The sequence below is a fragment of the Aythya marila genome, assembly GCF_965140915.1.
Source record: "Aythya marila genome assembly, chromosome: 7".
NCBI classification, from domain to species: domain Eukaryota; kingdom Metazoa; phylum Chordata; class Aves; order Anseriformes; family Anatidae; genus Aythya; species Aythya marila.
The window spans coordinates 36,404,622-36,423,361 of record NC_139048.1 but is presented as its reverse complement, the minus strand read 5'-3'; the positions used below and the strand labels follow the sequence as shown (position 1 = coordinate 36,423,361).

General features: G+C 38.8%; 1 protein-coding gene across 2 annotated transcripts in view; it reads left to right on the top strand.

The window, feature by feature from the left end:
* BICC1 (BicC family RNA binding protein 1) overlaps positions 1-18,740 on the top strand; it is a 97,278-nt gene that overhangs the window by 14,748 nt on the left and 63,790 nt on the right. Inside the window, exons 1-2 of one of the 2 annotated variants that reach the window (XM_082764834.1) lie at positions 14,522-14,540; positions 16,608-16,654. Coding sequence is in view for 1 of the 2 variants with exons in the window: in XM_082764835.1 (XP_082620961.1) it covers positions 16,608-16,654 (47 nt within the window). In the remaining variant the exon portion in view is untranslated. Of the gene's footprint in view, positions 1-14,521; positions 14,541-16,607; positions 16,655-18,740 lie in introns of those variants that run through there. The other variant, XM_082764835.1, reaches the window with a different exon arrangement.

Here is an 18,740-nt window from a genome sequence, read left to right as displayed (position 1 = left end):
CTCCTGGGTGATTTAGTGACATTATTCAGCATCTGTCTAAGCTTTGCCTAGATTGGAGATTCTTAGAAACCTGTGAGAATACTGACCTGGCATCCTCTGTGCAGAGTCATTGTGGTTAAGAGGGGAAGGGCTCAACATATTGAAAAGAACATATTTGTAATATAAGAAGGTCATCAATGGAGTATTTTCCTCAGTTATAAGGTGGAAGACGCATTAGAGGATGAAATCAACTTTCAGAAGTTCCCAGAAGGTTAAATCTGATCCAGTGTGTAAAAGGCTTTTTTTGCCCCTCTTTTTTTGATAAAAACCCCCAGGAAGTAATGGTGATCCGTGAACTCTGAGATTCTTCTGTGATTGTGATACTTCCCTGTAGGCATTGTAGTTCAGTGTTGAAAAAGAATGTAACTTAGAATGAGTTTTTGCCCACTTAAGACAAAAGTGTTCTCGAATTAGACATTATGTATTCATATAATGTTCTTGTTTGCCCACATGAGCTATATATATGATAATTGAAAATTAAAAATAACCACATAATTAATAATTTATATGAATACAGTCATGTGTTTTGCATAGTGGAATGCAAACACAGTTAGGTACCTCTCAGGGTAAACACGGCTCCCTGAGTAAGACTCCTTTTTCTCATCACATGTTGTTTCTGTTCTTGAAAATTATTCTAACCAGTAATCATATTCTCTTCTAGCATTCCTCAATTGTGGTTGTTGGCTATGCGGCTTTTATGAAGACTTGTGGACAATGTGTTGTCTTCTGCCAGGCTTGTGTGTTATTTAAGTTGATGTTTTAGGCTACTTGTTTCTTGCCCTGTTTTAAAATCACTTTATCAATACCCGTGTTCCTGTTAAATGAAAGCACGATTACCTGTGGTTAAGGCTATGCATTATCTGTTGCCGTAGCAATATAATCTTTACAAGTTCTTGGATAGCAGTTTGTTTTGTTTGTCCCACAGCTGTGAAGTTATTTCAGTTAATTATGTCTGCTCCAAAGGACACAAATTGGCAGGTAACAGATAGGGCAAATGACGAGGTTTTAAAAATAGTCCTGATTTTTTTTTCTCATTGGTTCACTGACATTCCTTCCAAATGAGCACAATTTCCATGTCAGTTAGAAAGCGAGTGTTTTGGCAAATGCTTTATGCAGGCATGAAGCACATGGAGAATATTAATAAAAAACTGGGGTATTTTGCAAGAGGTACATCATGTGAAGAGATGTGTCCTGAAGCATTACACGATGTTTTGTACGTAGCATGTTCTGTAGATTATGTGGTAATACTCTGCCTTTTGTGATAAAGAATTAGATTTTTGTCACCCCATTACTTAAATCTGCTCCAGCTTGGAAGAGCTATAAACGTTATCAGTTTATTTGTCTGTGTTTTGCAAGTTCTGAGTGGTGGGGTTTTGGTTTGGGTTGTTTTGTTTTTTTCTGAGAAGTAGGCTGCTATACTACCCGGTGAAAGAGGCGCTTCCCAGTGTACTTCAGACTCAACAAGCTTTTTACTTCAGTTCTGAATATACATACAAAAAAAAGTAGATCTTGGGGACACGGTTTTATGCTAAATGCTTGTGTAAATGGAAGCATGAATGCTTTTTTCATCCTTAATTGTGTGATATATATACCTTGCACTAATCAGCAGACACTTTGAAATGCTAAGTCATGTTCAAGGTCACTTATAAACATGCATGACATATTAAAACTTTCTCATACAGGTTAGGATTTGATTACCTTTCCTATTTCTCCTGTATGAGTTACTCATTACTGTGTAGACACTAAAAGAGGAGTTGATAGTTGATATAAAACAGGAAAAACATACTCACAAGAATTCCAAAAGTATCTGAGTTGAAAGATATGGAGCAGAAATAGTGAAAATTATTCCTGAAAACAGCATTACATTGTCAGCTGCACTAACATCGTGCTGCTTAATGTTGTTTTTGTTTGCAAAAATGCAGTATTTCTTCAGCTAAAGCTCCCACACAGGAACTGGAGGCAGAAGTAGGCCAAATATTAGTTCCTTACTCTTTATCGTTTGTTTTTCTAGATTTTGGCAGAAATCACACATTCTTTGTTTTAATTTTTCACTTCCCCACACTTGACATTTTATATCCTTTAAGTTTACAAGTTTCTTTTCAGTTTATTTTGCATGAACTTAAAAGTTTTTGGTATTAGTCCCGCTTAGAAGATCGTGATTTTTTTTGAGTCTTAAAAAATGGAAATGAGAAACTTTAGTATCAGAAATGCTGAAGGTAGCCAGATCAAGTGAGTTGTGTAATTCAGAATTAGGTGTCTAACCACAAAACAATGCTTTCTTGTTTCCTTGGAGTCATTAGTTTAACTTCAGCATTTCCTGCCCTGTATCGCAGGTTTGTGTAAATAGTTTTGTATAACTTCTCTGGCTTCTATTTATTTCTTGTAAACAACAGCTTTAGAAACAGCTTTGTGTCCATAAAAATATAAATTAGCTAGCAGGGGCTTACGTACTACTCATCTGCTGGACCATGTGCTGTGGGCCCTGATTTGTTTGCAGTAATGAACCTGGGGCCTGCTCGTGTAGGCAGCATAAAGTCAGAACAACTCTCTACTTTTGTTTTCTCAGCACCTTGCTCAGTTGAATAACCTTCAAATAAAAGAATCACCAATTCAAAGACTGGTTTTCAAATTTTGCTAGGCCTGTTCGTAAGTGGTGTTTTGTTAGAACCCAGTTGGATGTGCTATTTTAAATGTCTGAGTCGTCAAAGGCAATACAGCACATGCAAAACGAGAGTTTTAAGAGGGTTTCATGAAAACTGAAAAACACAAACAAACTTTTCTGCATAGATGTGCATGTATTCTGCTAAGATCTGTTGCAAGGGGTGGGCAGGTAGAGGAAAGCTTTGAGTTTCTATACATCTCCTAAGTAGCCACCATACATAATTTGGAAGCAGGGAAAAATTATACATGGCCAAAAATTGGCGAGAGTATGCTGATGTATTTTTGGCTCAATAAAATGTGTGGGGTTTGATGGTTGAGCTATAAAATCAGTAATAATATGAGCAAGCTATGGCAATAACTTTTTGATCAAATATTGCAAAGCTTGTGTCCTTGATTTGAGTTTTTGTTGTCTTGAGATCAACTTCAGTGTGGGAGGAATCACCATGTGAAAATGCATGGATCAGTGTTGTACAGTGAATGGAACAGGTAAAAACTACTTAAATATAGCGCATCAGCTTTCCGCCATGCATATGCAGTCTCAGCAGCAGGTGCTTCCAGTACGTTCATTCAACTTCCAAGTAGAGATTTGGATTATTCCTGAGATAAAAGTCTCAATGGTAAGTAATTCTTACACCAAGTTAGTAGAACAAAAAGATGAGGAAATGGTTTTATTGCTGTTTATTTTTTCCTTGTATTTTATCTTGTGTCATGACCAGAAGGGCTGATCAGCTCAGGCTGTACATAAACCTTTGCCAGTGATAACAGCGTAACTGTCTTTCACTTGAAAGTAGCTTTAGGAAGGCTTTCTTGCTTTGAAGTCCCTTGTCTTTGTTATCTGAGCAGCAGACATTTCATTTGGCTTGAACAGGCTTAAGTCTATATAGAAGGCCAGTGGTTTCACTACCTTTTCTCTTTTGCATCCTTTAATGGAGGTGCCTTGAGCAAACAGCAGCAAGCATAAAATGAGACAATCGGTGCTTCATCAGGCCCAGGGTTTATCAACCATTTTCTGTGTTTGTGTGTCAGGAACATTCTGCTTTATTAAAACTTGTCTTTTTTTTATTTTTATTTTTTTTAAACCTTGGGTGGATAACTGGGTTGGGCTGTTCCTGTGACCCCTCTGTCATCTACAGAATCAGCGCCAGTTTGCAATATTTGAGCATCTGTGGTGGTACTTTGGGTTGCAAGGCAGTCTATAGAAGCTTGTGGATTTTGTGTGATGTGGGATGTAAAAGCTTTAAACTGAGCAGTTACTAATGAAACTGTACAGACATATGTTACTTTGCTTGTTTGTGTAATTTGGAATTCTGCTTTCATTATTCCACCCTTACAGTCAGTTCGGTAGGTTTCTGAAACAGCATTTAGTTAAATGAAAGCAACACGCAATAACAAATGTGGTCTACATCTTCCAGCACAGCATGATTTGAGCCTGTATGGGTGCTAGGCTTGCTGCTAAAATTTACCACTCTAGTGTAAAACAGCACAGGCTTTTACCTAATTTTATACTGTATCTATAAATTGTAATTATACAATGTGGCATTCTTTCTTCACTCTGAGTTTGTGTGTTCTTATCTATTTATATATACACACAAACAGTCGTTTGTTTTCTTCAGCATCTGCATGTAGCAGCTCTGTTTTTTAATATGGGAACTGGTCACAGGGAAAAAAATATGTAGATGTTGAAAATTTGGACATAAAAACAGCTGTGAAAATAAAACTCTTAAAACTCTTTCACCTTTACCAGAAAGGTCTAGACTTTTGTTGTGCTTTGATCTTCTTACCTAAACAATTACTTCATTTCCTTGGTTTCTTAAAAGAAGAAAGACCTTGATGCTGGGAGTAAACTTTAGTTTTAGCGACGTTACTTAGATTGTAGGTTTTGGGGCTGATGCATAATTTGGATTCTTTGCCTATCTAATGTATGGGAGACAAGGTAATAAATTAGTGAGTGCTTTGTTGCAGTGCTCCATTGCTCTAAATTTGAAGTATGGGTTAGTTTTTCTTTTGCTATGCCCTGTCCCTTACATACATCATTTGGGGAGATCGATTCCACTCCCTGTTCCTTACACAGACAACTACTTTGCAACTTCTCTTGCATGTTGAAGTTAGTTCCTCTGGATTGCAGTACACAGACCAAAAAAAAAAAAAAAAGTGTTTATTCTTGAATGAAGCAGACCAACTTATTTCATTCAAATGTAATCTGGTTTATGGCAACATCTTACAACAAACCAGACTGGAACACAGGTTTTTTTTAAATGTGAGCTGTATGTAATGAGACATGAAATGCACTGCTGTAAGTTGGCTTACATGTTAAGATGCAATTTTTATCTTCTCTGAAGTTTGAGGTTTTATATTCTCTCCATTTAATTTCTCCATTGAAATTGCAGTACCCCAGTGCTTGTGCCTGTACTTAGGTACACCTGAATGCATCAGTATCCCAGGACATTAGACGCTTTTTTCTTGATCAGTTTTTAAACTTTGGTCCTTTGCTACTTTATACAAATGTATAGCCCAGTTATGGTTATCTAAGTGGGTTTACTTTCTTCTGCATGTAAGCTTAGGATTCTGTTTCTTCTTGCAGGAGAAAAAATGACAAAAGGATCTGATTTACGGGATGCTCAGAGTAACAGTTGGTAACAAATGGTCCCAGCTTCAGTTGTAGTGTCAGTAGTGTAATACATTGTAAACCTAATATGGAAGAGAGACAGTCTTATACTCAACTTTATCATGTTATTCTAAATTTTACAGCCCCCATCTAGAATTATTGAAGCCACATGCCTTACCTCCTGTTTGTGATTTGTTTGCGTGTTTATTAAGTAGAACTTTACAGGCTTCTAATACATTTGATAATTAATAATTAGACTTATTTTAATGATGCTAACTATATATGGTACGATAGGTGGCAAACACCTGACCCCAGTGCCAAATCCTTCATGAGGAGTCTTGGGATGGGAGGCAAAAACCAAGAAGGATGTGTGGCTGTCTCCATGAAAGAACTTAGATCTGAGGCGATGGATCATTGCCCAAACTGTCTGATTAATGCGAACTAGGAAAGGGCAGACATGCAGAATGCTGAGCTCAAGGGAAAACGTGACAGCAAACGGCTGGGGTGCTTGGTCTGCGAGTGTGGTTTTGTCATATGAGGTGTTAAGACAACCTGTGTACTCCTGCAGAAACACAAGGTCAGAAATCTTGCAAAGGGCTCATAACGTGCATTCTTGAAAAACTCAGGGACATTTTTATTTGTTTTGATACAGAGACAAAATGAAAAAGTGTTTTTGAACATAAAAAGGGAACTGTTTGTGTTTTTATTCTCCAAATATTCCGGTTATCTCCACAAAGCTGGAAAGCATGTGGCTGGTTGGCTTTTAGAAAGGGAAGAGACATCTTCATTCCAAATAATGTTTTTTGTCCTTGTCCCTGGGTATTTGCAGAATCCCTTTAGCATAACGGTGCCAGATAAGCACAGTGTTTCTTTACTGATGGAAAGGCTTTTTTTCCTTGTAGCTCAGTATGTAACCTGCATTGCAACAGACTTGAGCTGGTTTCCTGTATAAAGCTTTGTCTTTGACTTAATCTTGGCTTCCATCCTGCAACTCCACATCTGTGAATGACTCATAAGAAGCAGAGCCATCAGAAAAATATTGTGTACATTTTTATCCAAATCTGTAGGGTTTTTCTTTCTAATTTTTTTACAGCCTTGCTGCATTCTTCTCTCCTATGCAATGAATCATACAGTATCTGTGTGTACCTGACAAGAAAAGTGCTCGTGCGTAGAGAGAAAGTTGAACACTAAACAAATAGAAAGAATATCCCTAGTCATCAATCTGGTGAGAGCAGAGCTTTTGTATTTGGCAATTATCCTCTGTCAGCCCCTGGGGCACTTCTGAAACGATGATATATCTATTTCTTTTTTTCCCTCCTGTAAACAGCGAGTTCTGTTAAATGGAGACTGTGGCTCGGGGGCAGAATCAGCGCTGTCAGTCACTGGCAGCAGGAGAGGCTCTGCCTCCTGAGGCACTCGAGACTTTTTCCTGTCTCCACAGCATCCAGCGATTGAGGGAAGCAGCCCTGCTGCAGGGCTTTTTTAGGAAAATGGCAAGCTTTATGTCTTGTGCTTCTTCCTCTTGCGCTCACCTCTAAGTCTCGGTTCCAGGTGTGTGACAACACGGGGCTCCACCGCAGGTCCTGTTCCTCCTGGGAAGCGTGTGGTGGCTGGGCTGCAGGGACGGGGAAGGATGCTAGCGCCTGGAAGACTGGTCTTTGTCTTCGTCTTTGCTCTCCCTTTCTCCCTAGGTGGAAAAGCAGCCCTCACATTCAGCACGGGTTGGGTGCGTGTGGGCTCACAGAGCAGTAAGGGAGTCAGCTGAGGTGGGCGACATGGAAGCGGTGCTGGAGGGGCTGAACCTGACTGCGTTGTTTTGATCTCTTCCCTTGTGTCAGGGAGTAGGCATACAGCAATGGAAAAACAACTTGCCAGGATAAATAGCTCTTCATTTCACTGAGAAGTATTTTATAACAGCCATGGGTCCTGTGGGATGTTGGTGAGATTTTCCTGCGGCTACCAGAGCAGCCCTTCTCCAGCTGTCTTCTCCTTCTCTCTCTCTTTGTATCATGGTGCAAGGGAATTGATGTTATTTTGGCAGCGTGTGGTGTGGGAGAGCATCGTTCTTGTTGACTTCATGTCTGGCCAAGGACTGGTGCTGTCAGTTTTGTGCCTACAAAGCATTTGGGATGAGTTCATGTGATGTGCAAACTTTTTTTTGCCAGCCTATCACTTTGACCACAGGCTCCCAAATTTCCTGAAAGACTGAGTTGCAGAAAGGCCCTTTTGAAGGAGAGGAGGTGATTAACTGGCTCCTTGACTAAAATGGCAAATGTATCTCAGTGCAAGTGATGCTTCCTGGGACATGACTCCACTTTGCATCTTTCTGCAGCACAGCTTGGATGAGGAGTCTGAAAGCATTTTAGAAATATTTGGGTTAATCATACTCTTCCTTTTTTAGTCCTGTATCCCATTTATACTCAAGAAGTATTTTTTGCAAAACGGGGGGGGAAATAGTTGTAGATGGGAGGGTGCACAATTGTACAATGTTTTAATCAGATTTCACTCATATTAATAGACATGTAACTTAGCAAACCTGTCTTATTGTAAAATATAGTGCGATATTTATAAAAAGTCAATTATCAGTACTGCAGATGCATTTTTTTCTGGCCTAAGGGAAAAATAGGTAGCTAAGCTCTCCTAGTACAATGTTTAGATGCTGGTAAGCTGTCTTAATCCATTGATTAAAATGGAGAAAAAAAAGGTCTAAAATAAAAATGGGAATCTGGGTGAAAAACTACCAAAAGTTAGGCTGCTGTTCTTTAAAGAAACCTCTTGAGAAAGCAAACTAAACTTCAGTTTGCCTACACTGAGCATGTCCTCTGAGTTTATGTAGTGGGATCTAGAATTTCAACAGTTATTTTTAATTTCAGGTTTTCTCACCAGGACTTAATTAAAATGATAAGGTTTTAAATTCAACTTATGAATACTTAATGTAATTAAATTAACATAAGCTAGCTGTCCCTCATTTCAGAAAAAACATCCAGTATCTCCTACGATCACCAGTCCTCTAGCTAAGAGATAAGAGGTTTTCTGCATTTTAATACTGAAGAAGCCTCAGTGAGGCAGCGAATAGAGTACTTCTAATCAGGTAATGGAGCACTGACAGCTACTCGGTTTTCCTGGCTGAATTCTTAAGAATAGCTAGCTGGAAGCAAAGCATTCACTTTATCTTCACTGAAACCCCAAATCTTTGGCCATAGTCTGCTGCGCTCCATGTCGTGTCAGGAGGTGTGCTGTGGTTGTGTGGGTGAGCCAGTCCCACGTGTGCCTTTCGCAGAAGAGATCCCTAACATGGAAAATGGGGTCCCAAAGCAACCCCAGCTTCACAGCAGGCTTTCAGTCTGTTACTTGATTACAAAAGTATATAAAACAAACTTTCTCTACGCAGAGGCTTGGCAGACAGCTTTTTCCCTGGAGACAAATTTGTTTTACAAAATGAGAAAAATCTGTTGGTATGTATCTGAGATTTACAATTGTTATATATTAAATTATTGGTTCTGGATGGACTTCAGGGTATGCAATTCTGAAAATGTTGATAGAGGGGAAAGAAAATTGACAAGGCGGTAGCTTGGTTTTGTTTTGTGTTGTTTTTTTCCCCCAGTACTATTAGCCACCAAATCTATGGAGTTCTTAAAGAAAACAGACCCAGATCATGAGAAATAATTGCTCAAAACCAATGTCATCTTGGTCTTCTGAGTATATGTGGCATTTTTTCTTCCATTCTTTCTTGGCAATGTCTGCAATGGAAGTACGTATAATTTGTTTTAAGCTTTTCCTTTTTCTCTGCATTGTTCTCTAGACATTGAAAAAGACTGATGAAATTTTGAGTTCTTTTAGGATGGCTTTGGTTATTTGCTAGTACTCTTAATTATAGTATGCAGAAAAAGGTTATTGAAAAATAGTCTAATGGCTGAATAAATTTATATAGCTTTCATGATGTATTGGAGTAAATGTAGGCTTTGGGGAGTAATGAAAAATAAGAACTTCTAACCTCTGTTTGTGTGTGTTCAGATGAGGACTCGATTCAGGAAGTCTGATTTGGCTAGTAGGTAGTCCGAAAAGAGGCCATAGGCATTGTACTGCCATGGTGCTCATAGCTGCTATATTTCAACAGCAGCCTCCTATGTTCAGTTTGCTTTCTTCCCAGCATTAGGGGTACCTGTTTTATGTTTTAGCACCTAGCACTTCTTTTTTTTCTTACCAGTGGCTTTGTAGCTTATGTATCAAGCATCTTCCAACAGAAGGAGATCCAGTGAAACCCACCCAGACAATGTCCTTTCCGTTACGTATAACCTATTAATTGTCACTTATGGACAATGCTGAAATTCTTCGAGTTCTCTGGAGGAAGAAAACTGTATCATGGGTATCTATCTTCATTGCTCTAATCTTTTCCCCCCCGTAATTTGTTGATGAAAGGTGATGCTCCTATTGTTACCTGCAGTCCAAGAGTCCTTCAGTCACAGAATATGTAGACAGTGGGTAATTTGTGTAATGTTCCAGATGTCTTGTAGTTCCTGAGTCAACAAATTTAATTTGTCAGCGTTGTGTGTGTACAGATATATTACTGCTAGCTTTTTTAGCTGAGCATGCCAGTAACTTCTTGAGTATTTTGGCGTTTGTCTCCCTTCCTGATACTTCCAGTTGACTTGTGGCTTACTCTGACCTGTGGTGAGCACCCTGAAAACCAAAGGCTGCTTTCCTTAGGAATTTTAGAAAGTGTAAGTGCCTGTTTTTTTTTGTTGTTTTTTTTTTTTTTCCGATTCTCTGACTCTGAAAAACAGATTTATTGAGAACATAAAAAACTGAGATTGGTAAGGGTTATATGTTAATTGATTAAATTTATTATAATGAAACTCATGTTTTTTTTTCCTGTTTGTCACATTGCATAGGGAAGATCCTGACTTTTTTTTCCCCCTCCTAGTAGCGAAGGTCTGTCTTCCCATGAAAGCGAAGGCAGCTGTGTTATCGGGATAATAGCTGTAACTTGCAGCATGTTTAGAAGTAGTCACAGAAAATCTAAGGAACTTTGCAGTGAGAAGAATGTATAAGTGATGCGCTACTAAAAAGCCAGTTAAAAACAACATTGTATTCTATGTTTGTGTAATTTCCTTGTTTAGTTAGGCCTTGCTACTTTCTTTCACCAGACCCTTTCATTTCAGAAGTTAGACAGAAAAAGAGATGACTAAGCTTAGTTTCTGAGCTGAAAGAAAGTGAGACTTGAAGTGAGGCTAGCTCTATAATTACAAGGAAAATGGAGAATTATTTTGTTTGGATTTCAATAAATTCAACTTTAGGTCAGACTTTTTTTTTCTTAACAGTGTGTAGTCTATCTTTTCGTTCCTAAAGGCTTGTTTTATGCTATTTGGCTTAACTCAGTGACCTATGGGGGTGGAATTCTTTATCTTGGCTTGATATAAGCAAGCTTTAAGAGTATGTGTGGGTTATAGTCTGACTTTGTGCACAGAAAACCATATTTTTTGTGTTGGTTTCTGGTGCAAGCCTAGCTGTTCAACGATTATTATTTTTTTTAACAATAACAGGCTTGGTAGCTTCTGAGGAAAAAAACTCTGACTTGGCTTTTGTCTATTTCTGATGATGAACTGTCTGTTTAGTTGAAACAAACAAAATAACACTGTGGTTAACACCTTTTTATGACTTCAAGAAAAGATCAGATCTAATTGCCATGAGGAAAATCTCAAGTTCTTTCTGATTCAGTGGATAGAAAAGTTAAGATAGTTTGTGACTTATCTTCAGGAATATTCTACAGTTACTTGAAGTCCCATTAGGTTGGTCTGTCTTGTTAAAATTCAAATACGTTGTTGTTAACTCTCCTTTTAAGAGGGTTTTGATGTAAGGAATAATTTTCTTCATAGCTGAAACCTTAAGAGACAAACAAGCTATTAGATTCTTTCATAACTGCAGTCTCTCAATGAAGAGAAAGGAAGAAGTTTGGATGCTAATCAAGCTAAAGGCACGTTCACAAATACATATTTCATTGTTTGCAGTATCAATTTCAAGAGCTTAGGAAATGAGACACAAAGCTCGTGTGTGAGATCAACAAAAAGTTGCAATAACAGCTCCTTTAAACAAAACTTGACTGAATCCTTCGGCCTTGGGTTTGGTTCCTATAAAATATGGTCTGCATTGTAATAATTCTCTTTTTAATTAAAATAACATTCAAAGTAAAAGTTCAAATTCACTTTTCCATGTGAACTTAGAAGAAATTACAATTGGGCTTTTTTATGATTTGGTGATTAAGTAGACAAGCGGTGTACTTGGTGGGTACCATAATAGTTAACACCTGTTTCAACTGTTTCATATTTGGATTGGATGGGACCTTGGCAATCCAATATATCTTGAAAAGTGAAAACCTGATATAAAATATTTCATGGTATGGAAGAAATTATAATAAACAGTGTGGCTTAAAATATAAAATGCTTATTATGCACATTTACTTTAGTACTTTTTTGTATTTCTGAAACCAATGTTACCATTTTCTGTAAAAATAATTCTTTTGTGAAGGTCAGTTAAACGATTATTTATTTAATACCAGAAAATAAATAGTGTTCTAAGAAAACAGTATTTCCTGAGTAGCAGAGGTTGGCAAAGATGAATAAATTTCTCAGTCAGAAGTCAGAGCATGGTGTTAATTCCCGTTTCATTTCATGTGGCTTTGGTCAAATCCTCTTTTGGGACATGGACCAAAGGGCATGGTGGTCGTCTGAGGCTGGTGTGCCTAGGCGTGAGCTCTGCAAATCCTGTCTAAGTGCTGATGCTTTCCTATTTCTCCGTGGAGGTGGGGCTGATCCTTCATCATTGTACACATTTCAGTTCAAGGAGTGCTGTTGTTGACTTGGTAGTGCTTATGCTGTAAGGTGGGATGTTAGGAAGTTTAAGAACTGCTCTGTTCCTATTTGGGTCATATTTGTAGTGCCTGGTCCCACTGTTCGAGGAGTTCGAGGTTCTGGGGAAGATGTAGGAGAGAGAACTTGGTCTGCTGCTCCTGCTTGAGGCTGGGGATGCCCAAAACCCGTCAGCTGGTGCGTGGCAGAGCTGCCAGCAAAGTCAGCCCCAAACTTTCCCTCAGCACCTCCCAGCCAAATAGGACTGGGGAACAGTTCCAGTAAGTGCTGCTGGTTCTTCGGGGTAGAGAGCTAGGTGTGGGCCCTGCCGTGCCTGTGCTGCCAAACCAAGGAGAGCAGCACAAGGTGCAAGTGGTCAGCAAAGGCTTTCCCTTTGATGGCTGCGAGTGCTCTTAGAAAATAAAATCTTTCACACTACTTCTTGGGCTTGTTGTTTAAACAGCAGCTCGGGATAGAGTGGGCTTTAGTGACCTGCATATGGGAAAAGAGCTCTTGAAGTTTTTTGGTTTAGTTTTCTTTTTAATGATTATTTCAAGTGGAATGTGGCAAGTCATTTAATAACAGAGTTGCCCTTGTTGACGTAGGATTTCCTAGATCAGGATTAATGATCTTACCTTAACAGCTAGGCAGGAGTGTTTCATCTTTGTTACTGGTGTGGTGTTTTTGAAAACACATTTTATTTACAAAGTCGTATAACGCAAAACTTTTGTCTATTAAAATCTGGAGGTTTGTGTCAAATTCAGTGGTCAGATGGCTTACGTTGTGCCTTCTGTGTGGCACTGCCAGTCCCTCTGCCTCCCTTGCTTGAAACTTGCAAAGGCTGCTTTTTGAAGGGAAGTCAATTTCATACTGATGTTTCAATTAATATTCGTGTGATTTACTAAAATAATCTGTCAGGGAACAAATGTCAGATACAAATTGTGAGAGCTCCTCAATGTGATTTGTGAAAGATTAAATTTGTTTTGAAAGTCAAGGTTAATACTCAAGATTTGTTTAGAAAGAAGTTGAGCTTAGGATGCAGTGACCTAGCGGGCTATTTTTTTTTTCCTAAACGCAGGTTAACACTTACTTTTCTCTAAGTTTGTCTGATTGAGGTCAACCTCAGTGACTTACTAAATTACAGCTTATCCTAGTGAACACTGTAAGCTTTTGAACACCGTAGAAGTGTTTCCATTTTCAGTGACTGGTGCATAAATTTCATAAGCTCAGAACCATTCCAGCAAGTTCTTTGCCTATAGAGGATGGTGGGTTTGTGGTGCTTGAACAAAATGAGTTCAACCCTTTAATTATGAAAGAAATGGGTAACTGTTCCTTGTGTCTGGCAACTCTTGCTGTTCTCAGGAGCAGTGGATCTCATTGCATCTTTTGCCTCTGTACTTTGCAGGTAAACATAGATTATTAAGTATGCAGTTATAGGTGGTATCCTCAAATGTATAAACTAGTGATGAAATTTCTGATTTAAGTGTAATTTCTCTTCCTCTTAGAAATAAACAAGCTAATTATAAGAAGCTGAGTAACATCACAGTAAAGCACTATCACTGGCTCAAAGAATTACAAGGATGAGGGAGTGTGAAAGGGGGAAATAACTGGAAAATAGCTAACAATGGAAAACAGAATATACTGCTTCATACAGATTATCTTTTTGACTTGTAATTTTCTTATTTCTTTCTTTCTGTTGAAAGATACCTTAAGTCTAGCTCAGTATTTTGGGTTAATATTCTGATTTTTTTTTCACTGCATAATGGAGATGGTAATGACTAGGCCACCTTAATATTCAACAACCATCTTGCACCAAAAAAAAAGGAGCAGTGGAGTTACTCTTAAGAGACTAAATGCAGAATGGACATGGATGAAATACTGAAATATTGCTGTGCCTTTTCAATCATGGTAAGAACAACTTTAAGGTATTGCAATGGTAAACTTCAGGTCTGTTTCAAAAAAAATTCAGTACAGCTTTCCCTGCCTTTTGGTAGACACCATGGGACTTGACAATCATCTCACCTACTGAAAAGCTACGATGACAAACCATATCTTCATAATACAGTATAACAACTGAAAACACTGGATATTAACCTAAACTGTTTGTAGATGCCATTTGCTCTAACTCATAATTCTCTCTACAACTGTCTGTGTTTTTCTGTGAGCCCTGTTTAGGCCGCTGGCACTCCTTGCTCTTCCTGGCTTTGTCCGTGCTTGTTGGAGTCACTGGGTTGTGTCATACAGCTGCTGGTGGGGCCACGCTGTAAATCAGGTCACCAGAATGATTCTGCTTAAAAATAAACCTACAATGAGAAGCTTGGAATTTGCTTTGTCAGCATCCTGCTTAAATGCCCTGCGGAGCATCACTGCTATTATCTGAGCCATCTCTGGTTTGTATTCAGTTTAGAAATCACATATTTGCAGCTGGAACAAAATTTGCCTATTCTCAAAGTTACAACTTCAGCCTCCCATCTGTCCTCATCTCTTCTACAGCTTATCTTCTGTGTCCTCTGAAGAAAAGCATGTTGGAGGGTGCCCTTTTCTTCTCAGTTTGTGGGGTTGTGGAGCCTGGAATTGCTCTGCCCCAAGGTGGCTGCTTGTTAGGCTGCACTCTGTGCCTCTGCTTTGACTGTCATTGAGTTGCAATTCAGAAGCTGATGTGATTTATCAGATAGGACTTGGTAGTCTATGGTTTCTCCATGGTATGTAGGTGATGGTGGTGGTGTTTCCTGAGAAGCCTGTTACAACAGTAGTGGTGGTGTTTTCTCTTGGGCAGAAACAAGTTTCATGCCATTAGCTTGTATCTGCTCTGTTGCAGTTGCTCTTCGAATGCATTAGCTGAGGAGCTTGAAATTGCTTGTGCAATTAGAGCGGGAAGAACGGAGTAGTGGGGACAGAGTTTGGGAGGTTGGGTTGTGGGGCAAACCAGAGACCTAGTCTGTGCGTAAGCAATACAAAAACATTGCAGTGACAAGGAGTTTCTTCAGCAATCTGGTACTATTCAGGAAACTCCCCTCTCCTTGGAGTTTCATCTGGAGGCATTCCTTTTTCTGGGAAAAGAGAGCTATCCTCTCTGTGATTCGCTCTCTTCTGGAAGACCTACTGTGTTTGGACTTGGTTGCTGTGTCCTGAGTTGCAACACAGATAAGCTGCAACATATGCTAGATGCAAACAGCTGTACCACTTTTGAGTGCCATTATTGCATTGTCTAAGTGTCCAGCTAGAGGTTTAAGTACACATGGGAGAGAGTCAACCCCTAATTCATGTCATCTTCTGGAAACCACTAAGTTACATGATTGCTTCTTATAAGCTTGCAAACCCTGCTCTGAAATGCTGCTGCTGGTTTTTCTGCAGGCTTTTTGAAAAGTACTCCTAAGGCTGTATAGTTTGTTTACTGCCCACATGTGCTTAGGTTAGTTATTTGCTCTTCCTGCCAATGCTCTTGCCATTTTGATAAATATGAATGTCCTGGTGTGGCCCTGGGAGTGCAGGGAGCGTTTCAGTGTGCTGGCACGCAGCCCTCTGACCATGCCCCTTTTCGACCCCTCACATCGCACCCCTTGACACCACAAGAAGCGTGTTGGGTGTGAGGAGCAGGGTGGTGTTCCCCATTTTGTCTCTTTTTCTACAAATGGTACTGGTGTGAAGAGGTTTCTTTCCCTTCCTCTGAAGAGCTTCTCTTCATGGAGTCAGTATTTTCACCTTCCAGCCGTTGATTTCCTAGGCTAAGCATATCCAGATGTTTTTCCTGCATGACAAGTTCATATTTACCCTTTGCCAAGCTTGAGCAGCAGCAGCCACATTCACAGCCACTTCTAGCTTGAAGTCGTCTCTTTTGAACGCTGTTCCGGAGTGCTCAAAAGCGCCTGTGTGCAGTGGTGGTGTTGCTGGTGTCTAGGGCTGCTTTTGGTTTTCAGCTGTGGCAGCTGAATGTGGCAGCTCAAGCACTGGCTGGTGGGAAGTACGTGCTGCAAAAATTCTCTGGATCAAGTTGTGATATTTGCCTTGAATTAAAAAATAAAACAGGACTATTATTAAGTCAATTCAGGCTTAATACAACACTTCTGGTTTAGGTTTCAACTCTTGATCGAGCAAATGCTGTGCCCTTCTGGCTTTCTTTTTACCATCTTATTAGTCGAATTACATGGTAATGTATGCAGTGTGAATAAATCACTAGACTTGGGTGATCTTAGATAGTTTGTAACTAACATATAGATCCATGTATAGTAGCTCTATTATGCAAATAAAAACATCTGCTTGGACTTGATCCTTAGCAAGCGACTTGGGAGGAGTTGTTCCAAGTGTTAGTCAGTTGCTGATCAATGTCTGTTGCATGAGAAGATGAGGACCTAGAGTTATAACTTCACAGTAGCATGAACTCACTGATGATTTCTATATGCAGACTTAAAAATTTTCTCTGAAGTAGTTTGAAACCAGATCTTATTTTTGTTTTACAGCTGCTGCTGAAGGCAAAGGGAAAAGTGGGGAAGACTTTTTTCAGAAGGTAAGAAAGATATTTTAATTCAATAGCAACAGTTCACTAGATGAAAAATTACATTAATTGCTCGTTCATGAGGTCAACTAATTAAACTTCATGTGCAGTTTCCACTGTATTGATCAAATACACTTTTTATGTCTTTGTTATTTATTAACCATTCGCCGTGCATGGACAGTGATAAATACGTTCTTTGGGATATTCTACTGCTATTCACGTAAGAGCTTAATTATTCTTTAATTGAAAGTTTCAAACTCCGTGTTATGAAAGTATTTGGCCTAATAGGAGGGGGCTCATCTAAAAGATGTTGTGAGGTGGTCTTAAGGTTTTTATCTCTGGGGATAAACACTGCATCCTGTTATTGAAGAACTGACGTGAGACTTATTGTGCTATCATTGAAAGCATAAATATTTGGTTGGGAAATGCAAAATCCTTTTTAAGAAAGAAATGCACAGTCCACACAGTGATTCAATAAAACTTGTGGTTAGACAGAGGCATGGAAGGACTGGAAAAAATAGTCCTGCAGCAACTAAACTACAAAGAGAAGAATGAGCAAGAGTAATGACTTTGAAATTGCTTTTCACAAAGCAATATGTTTTTTTATGAATAGTATGCAAAATATTATTTGAGTTAATGAAGATCTGCATACAGTATGCAAATAAAACTGAGCTGCTTTGTCTTTCTGTGCCGTAGAAGAGACAATGTAAATCCTCATGCTGTATCCTGAAAAGTCTTGAAACAGCTCTTTGACTGGTTGTCTGTTAAACAAGTATTTGTCCATATTTTTTCAATGTTTGGTTTGTACTTTAAAGATGGTACTGCTAGAAGGTATCTTCTTAGATGTGAAAGAACAGCTTATCCTTTCTGTGGTCATCAAGCACTTTGATCAAGGCTGGAGAGGAGGAATATGTATACAAGCAAAATATCTGTTTTTAAACACAATTGTATGGGGGTCTTCAGATTATGTTCTTGAATGACAAATGAATTTTCTGAATGTGCTGTTTGTGCCTGACTTTCCAATATTAGTGATCACGAAGGAGAAATTATCAATAATTCTTTCTTAGGATTTTATCAAAATGTATGGATTTCTTTAACTTGCTGCACCGAAACTGAGCCTTAGGAGTAGATACTTCATATTACACATTTATTTTACATCACAGCATTTTCACACACTGGCGTAAAATTGCTCATAATCCTTAAAGCTGTGAACAAGGTATTTCCTCTGTGTGGGGTTAAAGGACTGACATATGTGATGTGCGTTGGGATACCTGGTTATGTACTGTAGATATAATGTACCTTACAATACACAGCTGTTAGTATAGCAAAAAATATTGGTTTGAATTTAATAGCAAAAAGTGCTGTGTGAGTAAGAGTACACTACTTATCAATATTGATAATGCGTTGTCTATTTTGGCATTAATGTATTGTCATGTGCCTGTGTAATTATATAGGCACTATGTGGATATGGCAACAAGCTAAAGCTGCTTCATTTTGACTAGCATTCTTCTTAGTGACTCACCAACTTTGTAGTTTAATTTAGATTAGTGAATCTCTTCTGTACATACACATGATATAACAGCTAATAAAAACAGATGGAAACTATCTGCTTTGCGAGTTTTCTCTTTTGTTCAAAAAAACTTTGCTCGTGGCTTACTCACTGTCTGTCTGTGCAATTTCCTTTAATCAGGGGTATGCTTTTTTTTCCCTTTTATGTGAAATGAATAAGGCAGAGCTTCTGGAGGTAAAATGAGGAAGAAACTCATTTGGAGCATTGAAAACATATTGCAAACTAAGGTAGCAAGGTACTTCCAGAAAACTAATATGAATTCAAAGGTGTAGTAAAATTCAAAAATATATTCAGAATAATCCTTTCCTCAGGGCTGTGTTGTTGGACCGAAGTTGAGTAGTGAAGAGGGGTGCATCACTCTTAAGTGACATCAAGAATTGAGGGTATAATTAGCATCGATGTTGCCATCTGTAACATCTTCAGACAAACTGTACGCTCAATGGGTTGAACTGCAGTGGGTTGCAAGGAGGGAGCCAGGTGAGAGAAGTTTCCATATGGATGCTGAAATGACAGAAGTGATGGGGCAAA